Here is a 17,604-nt window from a genome sequence, read left to right as displayed (position 1 = left end):
TTCAACGTCAAGTTGTAAATTAAAACTTCCACATCCCCTTATGTAACTCAATGAAAATATTTTCAGAAACTTTCAAAAAAGTGCTAACAAATTCATGTCTCGCGGAAACGCTTCAGAGATTTAAAATTCTTCATCCTATTGGAACATGGGAATCCACTCTTCAGTAATGCTTAATGTAATAACAAAAGCACGTTCCTCCACTCTTTAGTAATATTTAACCTCCTCGGATGCAAATTTTTCCTCCACGTCAACCTATAAGTAGCTTCTTCGTTTTTCAAGTTATTTTAGATTTCACAAGAATAACCAAATTGGAAATCGAGTTAACGTTTTCATGTATTTTCAGAACAGTTATCATATTTATTCACTCGTTTCCATTATAAATGTTCGTTTGAATATCTACTAATATCGAAATATATACACATCGACTTTAAATTATTTGTAATTCTCACAAAATATGCTCGAGAGTAATCAATCGTAGGTCACGTAGATCTTTTTAATAAATGCATTGTTCCGTATTGAAAAAAAAGTAATCTTAAGAACTGAACGCAACAGAAGCATCAACATTAACGACGACAATAAAACTAAAATCCACCAATTGTCGAATGCACGTTTTGTTTTTTAGTACATCTGGACTGCTCGATAACACGGTCCCATCGAATTTTAATAACGGTGTTTTCAGTTACCATCGGAAAGTATGATTTATTGTCGCAGACGCGACATCCAATATTTTACAAATATTTCATGTTTCGCTCGCGCCAATGGCTCGACCCTCGACGAACAATTCAATTAATCGCGATACCGACGCGACCTCCCCTCTCGCAATCAGCTTTTTACACCGCTACACTTTCCGCGCTGTTAATCCGTTAATGCCGTGTCAACCTGAAACTTTCCTAAAAGCGATATCGATCATCGTTACGCGGGCGCTGTCGATTTTTCATGCACGCACGCCGGCGCTGAACGAACTTTAATCATTTACTGTTTTCACCCTGGAATCGAATAATAAAAATAGTGCCAAGTATCTTCTGTCTTCGCTTACATAAGTTACGAAACTCTTAGAATGCATCCATTTTATAACCAATGAAACGTCTACATTGGAAAGCAAGTAATATAAAAGTCTGCAATGATTGAACGTAAACTTTGAAATGACAAATACGAGAAAGTAATTGAATGACATTTACACAAGCTGCAGTATTTAAGAAGACTAGAGAACGATGCTTAAACACGACCCTTTAAATCGAAGATACGCGAACGTAGTAAATCTCTAGTACCAGTTTGAACATTTAAATGAAAACGATAGAAACAATTTCCCCTAAGGTCCGAAACATTGTTGAAGCTATTACTGTAAATTAATTTCTACGAAGCAATTAGTGTCGCAAATTGAAGGCTCGTTTACTCGTCGATGGACAAAATTGTTCAGCGGAACGTTATGGTCGTCCCAGGGTAGCATGTTTGTCAGGCCTCTGGATCAAACTATAATTTTTCGAACAATCGCTGCCGCCATTAACCGTTAATTGCCACTAAATCCTGCGTATAATGCACCGCAATGAAATTAGTGCCGCGAAACATTGGCATTGTAATTTTGTTAGACGACGCTTGCTCGTTACAAATTTAATTACGGCTGCGATATGTACACGGAATACGTATGTATTTTATACGGAATTTCGATGCCTTACGTACGTAAGTTATTAATATGCATTAATAAATTAACCCGCAACCAGCACGCGATCGAAAGTACTGCGTTTATTAATTTCTTCTTGAATCGATGAATGTTGTTGTTATTAAACAAAAATTTTTGTAACGTAAATTTGGTTCCGAAATGGTGCAATTTAAAATCAAAAACTTTAAAATAATATCTAACGGCAACATCCAATTCTAAATTGTTGAGATATTATCATACCAACAAAAATTTGATCTCCACTCTATTGTGACCTCGTTCAACTAAATACAGTATAGCGGTGCCATATGTTCATCGTCGAATTACGTTGGTAATGCGGAATACATCGTAGATTGGAAACCCCAGATGTGGGAGGAAATTTCTGGTACGCAATATTATTGCAATTTTACTACCAAGTAATTATTTCACTGGGATATTAAATATGTAATTTAATCCGGAATGTTCCAAAGTTTCAGCAGTGGAACCGTTTAATTGAGGTCTCTAATTATAAATGCTTTCAAAGTTTTAACGGAGATCGATCGTATATTCATTATTATCTACTAATCTTTATTTGCACGGAGAACCTGAACGAAAATTAAAAGTACCACAATTGCGATATTTTCCAATTGATAAATTACTTATTGTAAGAACAAGTTACAAATGAACAATGAGCTTGCAACTAAGCATTCGGTCGAGTATTAAACGGCCAAACAAGATCGTCCCAGAAAGTGTTTTTTAAAAGCTGTTTTGTGTTACAGGAAATCAGTTCCGACCCTATTCACGGCGCAAATTCCGTTTCTCTTTCATTAAGCAATTGTACGCTGGCCTTGTAACTTTTCAATTGCGTGCGTCTAGACTATTTCTAAACGCAGAAAGCTAGCTCTTAGGTTGGCTCTGAAGCTCGTTCAGCGCTGCATTTAAATGAAACCATAACTCCGTTCCTTCGAATCGATTCTCTCTCCACTCGCACTCGCGCATAGTATTCCAAGGGAAGCACCTGATTCAATGAGTCTAATTCAATAAGTCGATCCTCACGAACATACGGAGAAATATTTAACCGATACGAAGGTGACTAGGTTCGTTGTCTAGAATATAGAAATATTACTAGAAATATCATTCGAACAGTACCGTGTATCTCTATTTTTAATTCAATTTCTGTTCAATCGAATTAAACAGAATGCTAACATTTAAATTCCATATTACATTCTTTTACTGGAATAAACAAAATTTTATTATAAACCATTCCATCGAAGAAGTTACATTTAGATAAAATGTTGTTCCTTTAGTACAGTATACAACTTAAATGTATAATTCAGACTGTAATGTTTATCGAACGAACAAACAACTAAAATTTGTTTATTCTTTGGTTGCGTTGTACCGCTGTACCGCAACACTGCATTATTTTCTGATAAAGTCGAAACCTTTCATATACGAATCACAAAAATAATTGCTATAAAACAGCTTCGGGTTCGTGTTTGACGATTCCCCTTGCAAGAAAGGTGTACGAAGTTTCATGAAAATGTTCCCCTAAATGGTCAGCTACCGGCGCACTTACCTTCCATAGAAATTGCTAACCGTTTCCCAGGTCCGCGACAGAAATCGAACGTCGCAAACAGGCGAGGCGTTTTCACGTCCAGGAAACTCGGTTTTCTCCGTTCCGCGACGTTTTATTTCGACGCAGTCGGTTATGAAAATTCGCGCCGTTAAATCTCCACGTCAGTCGCGCGCTTTACGAGCAATTCACGTAGCTCGTTGGAACAACACCCGTTGTTATCCACCGGGTTCACCCTCCGCCATTCGGTGGCGGATCTACAGCGGGTGGCCAAGTTATTAGTTACGCGTATTAAAAGCTCACGCATTCCAAGATTGATCGACCTGGCATTCTTAACGTGGGTGAAATTATCTTTCGACAAGGCAAATTATTATTAATTTAACACGTTTAGCACGTTTAATTTAGCACGTTTCACGAATCATTTTTATGTGCGATCTTCAATTGGAATTTACAATCTCCAAAAATTAAGATCGTGATTTTTAAAGAGGTCTCTGCGTACGATACTTGAATTCATATTTCTATAGGACTCTTTTTTTGATCCATAAAATATGGAAAATAAACTAGATTCGGTAACTATGTGTGCATGTACGCGAGATTAGGTATCCGAGCACATATTATACAAGGAAAGCTTTTCAGGTGTCCGCCTCCGAGTGTTTTGATTTTTGGATATGTTTAAAAAGCACCGAAAAAATAAGATATACGTATTATTTTTTATATTGTCCCGTTTTTATATTTAGGGGGTGAAACGACCCCCTAAAGTTTCACGACCCTGTTCTGTTCAGAGACTCCGTAAGCAACTCGCGCAAGAAGTGTAGGCAAATTGAATTAGTAAAAATGTTTTGGAATCGCAAACCTGGAACTTTGCGAGTTCCGTGATAGATCCACCGCACCCTTCTGGTTCTTTTTTTGAACGGTGTTTCGTCTCCTTCCTATTCAAAGGCGTATCAATGCCCTAAATTAATCCCACCCTCTCGTTGGGCTCATTGTTGCATAAAATACTCGCTAGCTCGTGCTGTGAATTTGTAGCGCGATTAGCGGAACGTAATGCACGTTCACCGTGTAAATCATTGTTAACTCGCGCGTGCAGCGGTTATTTGTGTACAGGGTGAGGTATTTAAAACATGCCGACCGAATAACTCGTTCAGTTCTGGCGATAGGAAAAACTGTCGTGAATAAATCTCGTTAGGTTTCGAGGAACACACAATCTGGTTATCGATCGTGATGTTCGATGGTTTATATTGCTGCCGATATGAATTGCAATTTGAACGTAAATTATTTAATGCATAGATATGTAGAAATAATCGCTAAGGTGAATTTTAGTATGGTTAGCGGTAGAATAGGTGTGAAATTGCATGGCGGGTTGGTGTTTATCAAAAAATTTGAAAATTCTGCATGAATCGAGTTCACACATGCTACTCTAATTATTTATGCCGCTTCGATATTATTTCTGAACCCGAGAAAGATCAAATACAAAATCTTATGGTTTCTAATATTTATCAATTCTGTGATAATAGATTAAAAATTAATGTGCTCAACTTTTTATTTCAATATTCAGTTTTTTTTTTTTTTTTTTGTATACATCAGCTTATTATTTTTCAAACCTAATAAAATCGCAATAAAACAAAATTAATTTTAACACAGGTTGGTTCCATGACTGTTTCGTCATCTACGTAGCATTCCAAAGAATATAACTGTAATTATCTACTGTAAAAGATAATTTTGTAAGAACACAGTAGATACTCTACGTAACAACAGCGTAATATGTCTGAAATATGTTTATCGAAAACGACAGTATGGTCGCGAAAGGGTTCAAAATCGATCCCAGGTCGCGTCGTCTGTCTAAATGACACCGTTCGACTAATCGCAATTGCCGTGCTCGCGAACGTTCAAAATCCGAACAAAGAGTGTTCAGGGAAGCGAAGTTTCGTCGTAATGTCATTCCCTTTGCGCACAGGTTTGCTTTAATGGTTTGTCGAATTTCCTGAGGCAGAAAATGGTGACATCGTTACGTTCCCTTTTTCACGCGTTACTCTTCAATCCCCGCTGAGCTCTTCCACCGAGGAACGCTCGCTCCTCTGCGGTATTTGTAAGAGATCCCAACGGACTGATTATTCTGACCATAATAAATCCTCTACTTCGTTTTTCTTCCCGTGTTCCCCCTGCAGCGGCGTCGCTATTTCATCCTCCGTTCCTCTTTTCGTCCTGTGAAAGTCTGACGCGGGGCTTCAACATGGTCATTAAACCGGGGAAATTACGTTATGTCGCGTGTAACGACCATTTCTGTCCGCCGAGAAAGGCAATCGCGTCCAAGGAAAATGCTGTTAACGGAAACGTTGAAAAATTAAAGCGAAATTCGGGCCGACTTTAGGGCTTATTGTTATTGCGTGCCTCTGACGAGACCCGAAAACTCTTAATCGCTCGAGCCGAGGAGAAATAATTGAGAGCAACGGATTTTCCGAAAGGGGATTTAGGATTTTTCTGCTTCGTTGACGAAACACTAAGTTTCTATTCGACGAAGAGGAAAGAAATCATTAAGCTTCATTCGGGATATTGTTTGGGATCAGAATATACGTACGTGAATGTAAATGTTTCGATAGAATTTGAATATTCGAGGCTTGGAAATAATTCATTTCTGTTCCTGAAAAGTAATTCCAAAGACAAGAAAATAAAAGGAATTGTAGAATTTGCATTTAAATAGACGAACTAACAACGTAACGCAAATTTCAGGGCCTAAGCAAAAAGGAGGGCGATTCCTCGTGCTAAAGTACGTCGAAAATGTTGTGTACAATTTTTTCATACGAGATTCCGTGTAGGGAGAATAAATTTTCAGAATGAATTTGTCACACGTACAACTTTCCTTTCGTGTCTGATTATAGCTAGCTGTTTCTACTTGTTTCTATGCTTCCAATCTCAACAATGCTACATACTTCTTTCTTCGCTAATTGGTTCCAACTAATTGAAATGTTGCAAACTCGACGGAAAATTGATAATACCACAGCCCGATTTATGGTTTACAAACGCCAACCGTAAGTAGAAATAACGGGTCACGGCCAGACGTGTTAAGCAAGTCGTATTCTACGAAGCAAAAAATCCTTTCCTGCGAGTCATGTTGTTGTTAGACGTTACAGTCAGCTTTAGCAAGGCAAAATCACTCCACGCTGTCTCCATTTTATCTGTAATACTACATTCTCCTTAATCCTGGCCTGTTCCTTGCTTCTTTATGTAATACTCGATCTCGTACGTCCCAGCGAATTCTCGTAATCGATTTTCTCGAAAACAAAGACAATAATCCTGGAATTTTATTCTTCACTGCGGATTCGCCAACCAGTATTCTATTTCGCTTCTTCCCATTTCAAGTATTTCAGTGTTTGTTTTGAATGTTTAGCGTTTATATGAATTCTATTCTAAATTATAAATTTCACAAATTATCGCCACTTATAATCATTTACATACAATTGCGCATCATATTCTAAAGTATAATTGCAGTCGTTGCTTAAGAAAGTGTTGCTTAAGATACAGGCACTTTTTGGAGGGTAAGGGCTTGGCATCTCGAAGTCCTTGACCAATTCGCGAACACTCTGTGTGTATGATATTCTACATGAAAAATTGTTCGAGTAAAATGATAAATGTAACGGAACCGAATTTTAAATCGTAAACTGTTGTACAACACAGCTTTTTCAAGATAATAATCGCGTCGAGTATATTTTAACAAGGAAACTATCACCCTTCGCATTATTTGGGTGAATTCGATCGTTTTATGGGTGGAATGTGAACGTCATCTCGAAAGATTTTGGAAAATTTCAATCCGTCGCCTCCCGTTTAGAGGATATAGACGCGTCAGTCGTTGAATCTTGGCGTTGATCGATTGTCTTGTGCAGTGGAATGGAAATGGTATGAGCGGGATGTCGACGATAAACGGCGTACAAGGTGAACGAGGAATTCGAGCATCGGCTTCGTTATTGCGGCGGTGGTTTAACCCCTTTCTCAAGACTGTTGATTGTCGACCTACTTCACTCACGCTCGCGCGACGTGCGCTGCCATATTCACGGAATAATTTAATCCTGATTATATTAGATCCGCCAACGACAAGAATCACATTTCACCGGTTCCGAAATTAGTGCAATCAGAGTCGGGCTAGTCGAATAAAATAAACAGCAAGCAAATTATTCCCGACTTGTTTACCAGTAACAAATATATTTACGAACAGAACGACGGGATACACAAGGTTGTCATCGTTATCTCAGAACCTAATTTGTCTAAAGTCTAATCAAATGTCGAAATGAAAGCGTCAGAAATCTCTCCCAATAGTTAATCGAAATTTTACACGTAAGCTGTAAATGTCGAATGAGGTTTTTCTCGCGTGCAACGCGGATAATGCAGTCGGAATGGCAAATAGTTTGGTGTTTATTTTGCCGTGCGCTACGCGGATTCCGGAATAAACCGAGTGCACGTTGGACTTATACGGTGAATTAACAAAACATTTGTCAGCATAATGAAATAGTTGAACGAGATGGGCGAATTGGTGTATACTGGTAAGTGAGAAATGCGAACATCGAGCTCACTAAATTGCGGAGATGGTATTTCCCTCTTCGAGATCGTTGATTGTTGACCCACTTCTGCGCCTCGTAATACAATATACAGGTAATGCCGCGTCTTGTACAGACGTACTCCGCAACTTCCGAGGGAGTCCTACCGGTCTTTTAATGAATTTATCTTTGACAATAACCGTTTCCGTGTTGCGACGAGAAAATGGAAGTCGGTACGCAAGATCGTATTCTTCGTGCGTTATTACTGTTTCAGAAGATATTTCATATTTTTAGTAACTCTGTTTACCGGTATTTTATAACTGCTACCTTCTTCGTGTAGAACGTATAATGTATCAAATTCTAATCTAAAAGAAATCGACGTTTCTGTCGATATACAGGAGCGTGATTTTAGTCTTGACGCGTAATATTCTGAAATGAAGCGAAATGAATCTCTGATCGATCGAATCATTAATTATTATACCTTCGTTGAGTTTGACTTCCAAGGTTCCGCGATGGGAGTCGAGAGCATTCGTCGCTGGTAATGGAAACGGATTAATAGAAAATAGCCCGAAGTGAAAGTAGTTAATACGAGCAGTCGGACTCGATTATAATAGCTCCGGAGATAATTGCGTTTCCCGATAATACGCGTTTAATACGTTTCTAATGATTTATGCGATATCACTTGCGTTATATTTGATCGCATTTAAGTCCGCGTAAATGGTCCGTTCGTCGCTCAAACTTTTCAAGCTCCTCTTTAGTATCGTCCTTAAAAATTAGGTAAATACTATGGTATTATAATTAGGAAAATATTCGATCGTGTAATTTTCTACAATTTTCAATAACATTCAATAATTCTACCCAAGTGTAAAACCCTCTTCTTGACAAATTATCTTTTTACTCAAATCCTAAATAGAAATTACGTTTCGATTGTTCCATAACAATTAATATATCCGACTTGGACGTAATACAAAGTTTACCAAATTTAAATAATAAATCGCCGATTCCAATGCACTCACGCGCGACAAAATACAACACGAGTAACGCGGGATTCAGTGGCGATAGTTCAATGATACGTGCAAATGTACAACGATCAATTATTCGCTTGAATTCGTTATAGAATATTATACAGACGAGGCGTGAAATCATTTTCGAGCCTTATCGATGGAACAGCGATTTAATTGAAGCGATAGCGTATCACCGCGGCGAACAAATAGAAAATCGCTCGACGACTAAGGGCGGACCGGGAATACAGGCATTAGTTTCGTTGCTAGCGTTTGTGGCAGCTGGTTTCCATCCCCACGAGAGATTTGATTGTTGACCTACTTTTCTTGGCGGTGGGACATGCGTGCAGTTGCACAGGAAATGCATCTGTCAACTTACGCTGACCACGAATGCATGTTCCCTGTCTGGATTGTATAACGAGCTCGATGAGATCCACGAAATGCCAAACGAATTCTCTTTTTGCCTTGCAATTAGGCAACTGAAATTGTTACAGCTGGCCGTTGTTGAAGCTTACCGCGTCACAATCTTACGAATGAAACAACTGCTTTTGATTCGTTCATTCTTGTTGTTTGGAAAGTAATTTCGTGTTTTCATGGAAAAAAAAGCTACAATTTCTTTATAATATATATATATATATATATATATATATATATAAATTATTTAATTTTACTTGAATTAAAGTATACCTTCCAAATGTCGTCGAATGCGTTTTATTTCTTATATCTATGTATTTGTTGATTTCTTTACATCCTTGTATACTTTGTGTAATTACACTTGTTACAAAGACGTAAATATCCACGGTTTGTTTACGGGTATACTGGCAAAGCGAATAACAATTTTAAATAGCGTTTTCAATAAATAAAGCCGCCCGATTATGTAAAACAACAATACAACGTGGCCCGATTAGAATAATTGGACTCGTCTTTAATTAAATACGATACCGAACAGTTGCGAATCAAATCGAGTACGATAAAGCTCGATAGTTCCGGTTCTCGTACTATAAATTGATTAACTGTATCGTTTAGTCACTGTCCGCCATTCCGACCATGATCTGGTTGTAATTCGCGATCGTACAAGCTGAGCTAATTTAGGCAAATAGACACGTTTCGTTGGCGGATTTTACCGACAGGTTAACATGCCATCGTTTGAAATTCAACTCTGTGCTGTTTCCTGTAATTCCGCTTCTCGATACGGTGCGCGCCGAGTTCAACGAACAGATCTATTAATCAAATATTTGTGAAAGATTACTCGGTGAAATAAGTAACTCGCCGAATTGCCTAGAATTCTTTTATATTTCTTTCTCTCTTCGAACGTTTAAAAGCTCATAATTCAGCGCAATTCGAATACGAATTCGTATTTAAAATATCGGTCGACCGAGGGGTAGGTTTATTAACCCCTGATGGTCGTCTACGCCCTCGGTGAATTTCAAACACAACGCGCGTTTCAATCCCCCGCATATTACAGGGCGGTTAACGCTCCGCCAACGATCGAAAGGGAAAACATTTCCGTAGAATTTCGTCCCTCGAGGGGCGCGGCAACGCTTTCGTGAAATCAGTGGAGGGTGGTATATCAGCGATTCGAAGGGAGAGGATTGTGTATGAACGAGGGAACGGATTATGGTTTTTACGAGGCACGAAAACGCGATAAGTTGTCTCTCGCGGATGCCCGGGGAATGTAGTTTCGATTGCGTATCGGAAACTGAATTGTTCGCCCCGAGTGTTTTATGCGCAGGAACGATCGTTTACAGTTTACACTGGGAAATAACCTTTTCCTGATTTCTACATTCGTTCCGTTTATTTCGACACGTTCAGCGCGGTGAAGTGAATTTTCATATTGAAATTGCACGCGGCGGAGCTTTCGATTGTTTTATTAATGCATCGTATCTCGCTAAATTCGTTATTTTCAAATTTCGATAATTCAATTGCGAAAATATTGATTCGTGTGACGTAGGATATAATTCCGTTTTAATACGTTTGATTTGTGCAACGTGTAATTGTTTAATCGGTAGAATTTCTATATTTCTATTCAGTTTATTATTTTTTTTTTTTTTTTTTTTTTTTTTATTCTGTGCTTTGTGTATCTCCAGGTAAAAATATTTCACAGGATAGTTGCTCTGTTTGAAATTTAACGCGAGATGTATCTTCAAAGGAATCCATGTTGATCCGAACTAGACATAAATTAAACTCGAATGAAATTCATTTTGTTCATTTTGTCATGAAATACAAATACGTTTCGAATGAATCCGATTCCAATCAAAATTGAGTACCATACTTCAAATTAAATTCGTTCCAACTCGAATTAAACATACGTACATTTCAAATTAAATTCGATCTCCTCAAATTGATATACGAAAGCTCGAATAAAGATACATTCTCATCAAAAACACAAGGCAAGTATAAAATATCGAATAGTTACAGGAAATCGCTGTCGATAGAAAATTAGATTACGTTCTCATAGAACACAAGTAGAAGCCTGTCTATAACCGAAGTTCAAGCAACGGTTATACTGAATTCGAACCCGGAGCCGAAGCGGAGTTCGTTATCTAATGGAGTGGCATAAAGCTTGCCACGTGATCGCGAAAGAAGCGACAACAAGAGCGTTAAACAGGGCCCCAGGACGGCTGACGGTAACCGTATTTCACGAGGGAAAGATATGGACAATTAAAGTTGTCTCCCGGGAGGGATGTACCGTAAAACGTCCGCGCGGAATGCACGGTGCTCGGTTTTACCGTCGACTCTGGGTCGTGGCTGACGTCGTTCGAGCGACAGACGAGATTATTGTTTTCGCGTGGTACCCCCTGGCGATAACTCGCCCTTTTTTTTTTTTTTCTTTTTTTTCTACCGCTACCCCAGACGAGGAGACTTTCAAAAAGCGATTATTCACCGACGGGGAGCAACTTGCGCGAACACAGAAGCCCCCCTGACGCGCACGTCGCAATAATTCCACGCGGAACTGTCCTTACGCGCGACGCGGTTGTACGTTTCAAATTGAATTCGATCCTTTCGAGCCGACAAAAAGACCGATGTTCGGGAAGTTTTTCTAACGACACCGTACGCTCGATAGACGGGTGCGGTAGACTCATTGAAAGTGCGTACTTACGACAGTAATTTCATTAAAAATGGGTATTTTCATTAAAAATGGGTGAACTTTATAAAAAATTGAGAGCGTTTTCGCGACGCACTATTGGGATTTCCTGGAGATGTGGATTAATCTGATTGATAGTTAAGTAGTTGAGAGGTAGGAAATTAAACTATGGCAATGGTAAGACTGATGAAGATGCTAAGTTTTTTAAATACAAGAGACTCTTTTAATTCTTTCGCAGGGAAATACGTGTATATGCCCTCGAGAAATGGGATCGGAGAAATTTTTGTATTGATTAGATACATTTTAAAAAAATATCAATTTATGCGGGATGAGGAGACGAAACTTTTTTTGTAGTTACAGTTTATTCGCAGGATGGTTAGTTTCGAAAATAGAAATTGAAAAGTTAGAAGTTCGTTGGATGAATTGAATTTCAGGAAAAAGCTCTTCGAAGGCTGTAATTTTTATTTCTGAAACTAAACGTCGTACGAATGAACTGTAAATATAAGAAAGTTTCGTTTTGTCGTTCTCTGTAAGGTTCTCTATAAGGATTTTTTTTTTTTAAATTCGATTGTTCAAACATACAAATTACTAGGAACACTCTATTTTATTCATATTTTATTCAATTCAGCTCACACCACTCGTTGTTCTATTTACTGTCGTAGTTCCAATTGTTATCATCGGAGTTTCAATAATTTCTGTCCAGGTGGAAGCTCCGATAATTTTGATCGTCTACACGAGTCGAGCATGGTTCAGTTCTTTACTTTCTTCCTCTCCTTTTTTCTGTTTACACATAGAAGCATGGAGCACGGTGCTGCCTACGGCGGGTGCTGGTGATTACTGGGCGTGGGAATACAGTGAGTCACGCTAATTACTAAACTAAACGTCCACGGTAATGTGGTCGACGTAGGTAGACTAACGCTAGTATCAATCGGTAGATTGTAGTTCCCGTTAATGCATTTCTGACGACCCGGAGTAATTCTTGTGCCCCCTCGATCGGTATCCAATTTACTTCCTCGACTAACCGTTCATCGATCACCGTGTTACGTCACATCTTTCGTTATTTCGTTAATTATCTCACCGGGCAATCTATTTTCGCTCTTGTTATTACTCTATCGAATTCTCATTATTCCCTCGTTCTATTTCGTGTCTTTGTTGCACGCAATGTATCGCATTTATTCAGGATATTTTTCAAACGAAGCTTCGATACCATTTGCGTTTTATCGAAAATCAAAGATCAACTACAATCACTTTTGAGAACCTTTCGTTTAAGGTAATCGTTCGGCTCGTACAATTCGTAATGTCGATCGAATGAAATCACAAATATATTCGACGTGGATAGATCAGTCTAAATGCTGATCAATTTCTACGAATGTGACAAAGTTTGTGAACATTCCATCATGAACACAAGATGTTAGACTGACAAACAAGACGTAAGTAGTACTTCATTCCCGAGTAAATGGCACTTGATCGCCAAGTAAACAAGCCTCGAGTAGAGTACTCGATCTTTTTTTGCTGCATTTTATCTGTGCGCCTTTTTACCATGGACGAAATGTCCAGTAATGTTTACGGTCGCTTTCATTGTAATAGAAACGAGTACGCAATATTTCCTCTAGTCGAGTATTCGATATTTTATATTAAAATATTTGTCTTCGACGCTTAAAATAATTACAATCGTTTACGAATTAAATATGCATACGATATACAAAACAAAGTTACTCGGTCAAGATTGCGTTAGCACTTTACACAAAAACTAAAGTTTCTTCAGCAATATGTAATGCCAAGCAGCGTCACTAAAGCAAGTTACGAATTTCACCTAGATTTAAGGGCGAAACCAGACTCGCGATTAACATAACAAAAATACGAAACAGCAGCGTCAGATAGATTAATGCGGTGACTGCCTGTATTCGTTTTAATCTGACAATTAGTAACCATGAAATATAGTGCGGTGGAAGATAAATCTGGTCTTGTTAGCGTGATTAATCGATCTTCTCCGTAGACTGCAAATCCTTCTCGATAAAGATTATAGCTAACTCCCCGATTTATCGCAGTTCCTTCAGTTTCCATCGGCATTGTGTGAGACGCATATTTATTTTCCTAGCCTGGCAAATCGTTAATCAAACTGGTAGGAGGAATAACGAACAGCAGTTTTTCATTTCGTCGAGTGAATTAATTTTATTAACACCTTTGGCAATTTTTAAAAGATCTGCTTAAAAAAAAAACGCGCGGGTTAACATAGTTGCTCTGAAGTGTTGGGTTACTTGAAACTTATCATCGAATAAAGTGAATTAAATGTTCTATGTTAACATCGCGTTACACGCCCTTACATATCTTTTTCTCATCCACGTTACAATTTTATTTTTAATTATGTCATTTGAAAGTCAATTTGTTTCTCAAACGGATGGAAATGAACGGGTTATTAGCGTCTCGTCTGTTAAGCGATAGGAAGAACTTTATTTATGATTGAGTCACGCGATACAGGGACACGATAGTGCGGAGCATATGGAACAATTTGAAGTACAAAGGTGGCCAGGTCCGCGCGAAATGGAATTTGCTCGAAATTCGACAGCAACGCGGGAATCCCGACCACTCGTAATTTATCCCTTTATGTTCAGGTGCGTCGTCAATGACGGCGCATTGTACAAAATCGCACAATGCCGTGGAACTTTATATTTCGCGCGTTAATTTCACCCGTAATTTATTTAGCGTCCGTCAAAAGAAAATTCACCATCTGTCGGCATGATTTTTAAAAACGTCGTCGAGATTATTGCTTCACTTTCTTCGTGTGTCTATGTTCTTTGCAATTTTATTGCGCACAAATTTAATCGAGTTACTCGTTTATGAGAATACACGAAAATTTGAAATAGCGTTACTTTCTTTTTTTATCGTAGAATATCGTATATATTATGTAGTGTAACATATAATAATAATTATGATATTGCTTTATCGTCATCAAATATTAATTAGAAAATTCTTTATCTTGAGATTCTTCTTTGCAACATCTTTCCACGATTAAAATTCGATTATCAATCATGTCGCAGGCTCCCATTTGTCCAAAACAAAATTAACTACGGTTAAAAGTGACGCTTTACCGACCGGTAGCGATTAGGCATAGAATTAAATTCAGTTATATTTTTCGTTTCGACAACAATTTTTATTCTTTTATTTTTCTTATTTAATGAAAAATCACGAACACGCGGTACTATCTGTACAATACGATTACTTGTTACAATTGTAGTAACTTGTATGACGCGAATGAATGCAATAATGATTTTTCTTTTGACAACATTAGTGTTATTCGATCTCAATGTTATCCATTCGAATAGTTTTTCGTGTAATAATTTACGTAATATTTTACAGTTCATATAATGTTGGTAGCATCAAATGTTATGTCAATAATAGACAACAAAGTATCGGTTTTCCTATAAAAAAAAAAAAAGGATATCAATATACTAACGGTTGATAGTGTCGAGTTATATCAAGCAACTCTTTCATCCCTTCCCAAATAAAATCACAGTTAATTATTATTCATCGTTATTCTCTCGTCGTCACTATCCCGACAGATGGAGTTTCCGAATGTCCAAAACCTCGAATCTCTTCCTGATTTTCGCTGACCGAAACCTCCCCGACTTCGAAGTTTGTTTCCGCTCCGCCCTAAACCGTCGCGTACCCTCTGTCGCCAAATGTCCCCTCTTACACCTCTTCGCTCCAACCCCTCGCGGAGGCCACAAAAGCCAAAAAAAAAAAAAAGGAAGCCCAAGAACGCGGTATCTCTTCCCATAAGCTCTCCTCATCCGAAGTACACTTTCATCTCCTCTTCGTCGTTTCCCCTTCGCGCAAAAGGGCAGAGACCGCGAGGGAGGCAACGTAAACGCGATTCCTGTGGACGCGATAATAGGCTGGCGTCGTTCGCGGGTCGTCGACCGTGAAACTAACAAAAAAAAAAAAAAAAAAAAAAACAAGGACGCGAACCAAAGAAACGGAAAAGAGAACAAGAATAACGCAGAAAAAGAGAGAGAAAGAGGGAGAAAAAACGGATTACGTTCTGCGAGGTCTCTGGGAAATAGTTTGAAAACGCGCGAAGGGGCGGCTGAGCGCAGTCTGCGGGTTGACCTGGAGTGGGGTTGAAGTTCTTCCGTTGCCGCTAGAACGTAATATTCTCCACGGTCGGGATTTATGCCGCAGTGGCGGCGCAACAGGGGTGGGAGAAAATGCAGCGGCGCGGGGGAGGAGGAGGGTACTGGATGATTCACTCGACTACCCCGCGGCCGGGAGGGTTGCTCGTAGATTATAAACCGTCGTTTTGTTGCGTTGTTAGCAGATGTCTGACGCCAGCGCGGTCCAACGGTGTCTTTTGGGGTGGCGACGAGGGGACGGAGATGGAGGGGGAACGGTCGCTAATTAAATTTTTCACGCGGAAATTCGCGGGTACCGTCTGGCCGGTAGGTGATTCCGGTGGCTCGATGAAAAATCGACGCGAGAACGGGCCGAAAGGGGGGAGTTTGTTTCCCCTCGGGTACGCGAGCCCGTGCTCAGATGTTAACTGCGGATAATTAAAATCGCTCTCTTATGCGAATGCGCGATTTTTATGGAAATTAAGAAGGACTCCCCTGTCCCGTGCTTCGTCGTCGGATTATACTCGCCGGTGGGATTCGCGTGAGGCGGACCGATGGGGCGGGGGGTGCCTTGGTTGTTCGTTGGTATTGCATTATGCAGCGTTGCTTTATTTGTTGCGAGTAATGTCGGGCGAAAATTCTGTAGGTCACTAGGGAGGGGGGGTGCGGGAGGGAATAGAGAGGGTGCTCTTTAGTGCTACGGAGGAAATTAATCTTGGGAAGAGTCTCTGGTCTCGACTGTCCCCTGAATGCCTGTACAGTGGGCGAAGAAAGTATCGGCAAGCTCGCTGCTTTCTAAATATCTTCGTGTGTGAAAGCAGTGGATCGATATAAAATAAATTACGCGTATTCGCGTTATAGATATCTACGAAACCATACGATAATTGATAAATTAATTTAACGTAGAAAGGAAAACTGTTTCACGCCATGTTAGATTTTCATTAAGGGGAGGTTGCCGTCGAGATGCGTGGCACACGCGTGAAGTTCCAGAATTTTTCTTTAATATCAAATAAATACTTTGGGATATAGGTTTCGAAGCGATGTATTCTTGTATAATTGGAGGTTAAATTTCAATTCTTGTTGTCAATTCTGGCGTCGTTTGCTCTGCGCGAGACGCTTCGCAGCCTTGCTTGTTTATCTGAACCAGAAACGGATTTCGAATTAATAAAAAAAAAAAAAATAATAAATCCTACGTACTTCTATAGTACGTACACGTACTATACCTACGTAAAAGTTCACTTACCTCTCGTACTTTTCATTCGTCTATCGCCCTTGACGCGTCCATAGGATAACTAAAGAAAATCGCAAACTTTACGCAGACAAGAGAAAATGAATTCTACAAATGACCGTATTATTTCTCCCGGCGTAAACATCGACGAACGTCAATTAAAATTCGAACTCATCGCCTGGCTACTGCACTTGTTTCGCGCACATCACGCCCCTTCATTATTAAACCGTAGAGCGCCTCGATATCCGCTGCAGGAATTACTTAACGCGAGTCAGGTGTAACCAATTGCCAGGCGAAATGTACTGGTACCTCAGGAGCTATGCAAATTAACGACTAAACACTGTGTTGACGCAGAACTGCTATTGATACGAAGGGACGAGGGTTGGCCTAACCTTGCCTAAATAGCCGCATCGACATACATTTAGTTTGCACCGGTGGTGACCCTC

General features: G+C 39.3%; 1 protein-coding gene across 5 annotated transcripts in view; it reads left to right on the top strand.

Annotated features, from left to right (window-relative positions):
* LOC128888722 (neurexin-1) overlaps positions 1–17,604 on the top strand; it is a 400,486-nt gene that overhangs the window by 144,982 nt on the left and 237,900 nt on the right. For 3 of the 5 annotated variants that reach the window (XM_054145806.1, XM_054145805.1, XM_054145803.1), the window contains exon 4: positions 12,613–12,672. The exons of the other annotated variants lie outside the window; for them this stretch is intronic. In XM_054145806.1, the coding sequence (XP_054001781.1) occupies positions 12,613–12,672 (60 nt within the window). The remainder of the gene's footprint in view (positions 1–12,612; positions 12,673–17,604) is intronic. 5 annotated transcript variants of the gene reach the window in all.

Source organism: Hylaeus anthracinus, unplaced genomic scaffold (genome assembly GCF_026225885.1).
Source record: "Hylaeus anthracinus isolate JK02 unplaced genomic scaffold, UHH_iyHylAnth1.0_haploid 11994, whole genome shotgun sequence".
In the NCBI taxonomy this organism is placed as follows: domain Eukaryota; kingdom Metazoa; phylum Arthropoda; class Insecta; order Hymenoptera; family Colletidae; genus Hylaeus; species Hylaeus anthracinus.
The sequence above is the reverse complement of the archived record's forward strand: the minus strand, read 5'-3'. Positions and strand labels throughout refer to the sequence as shown.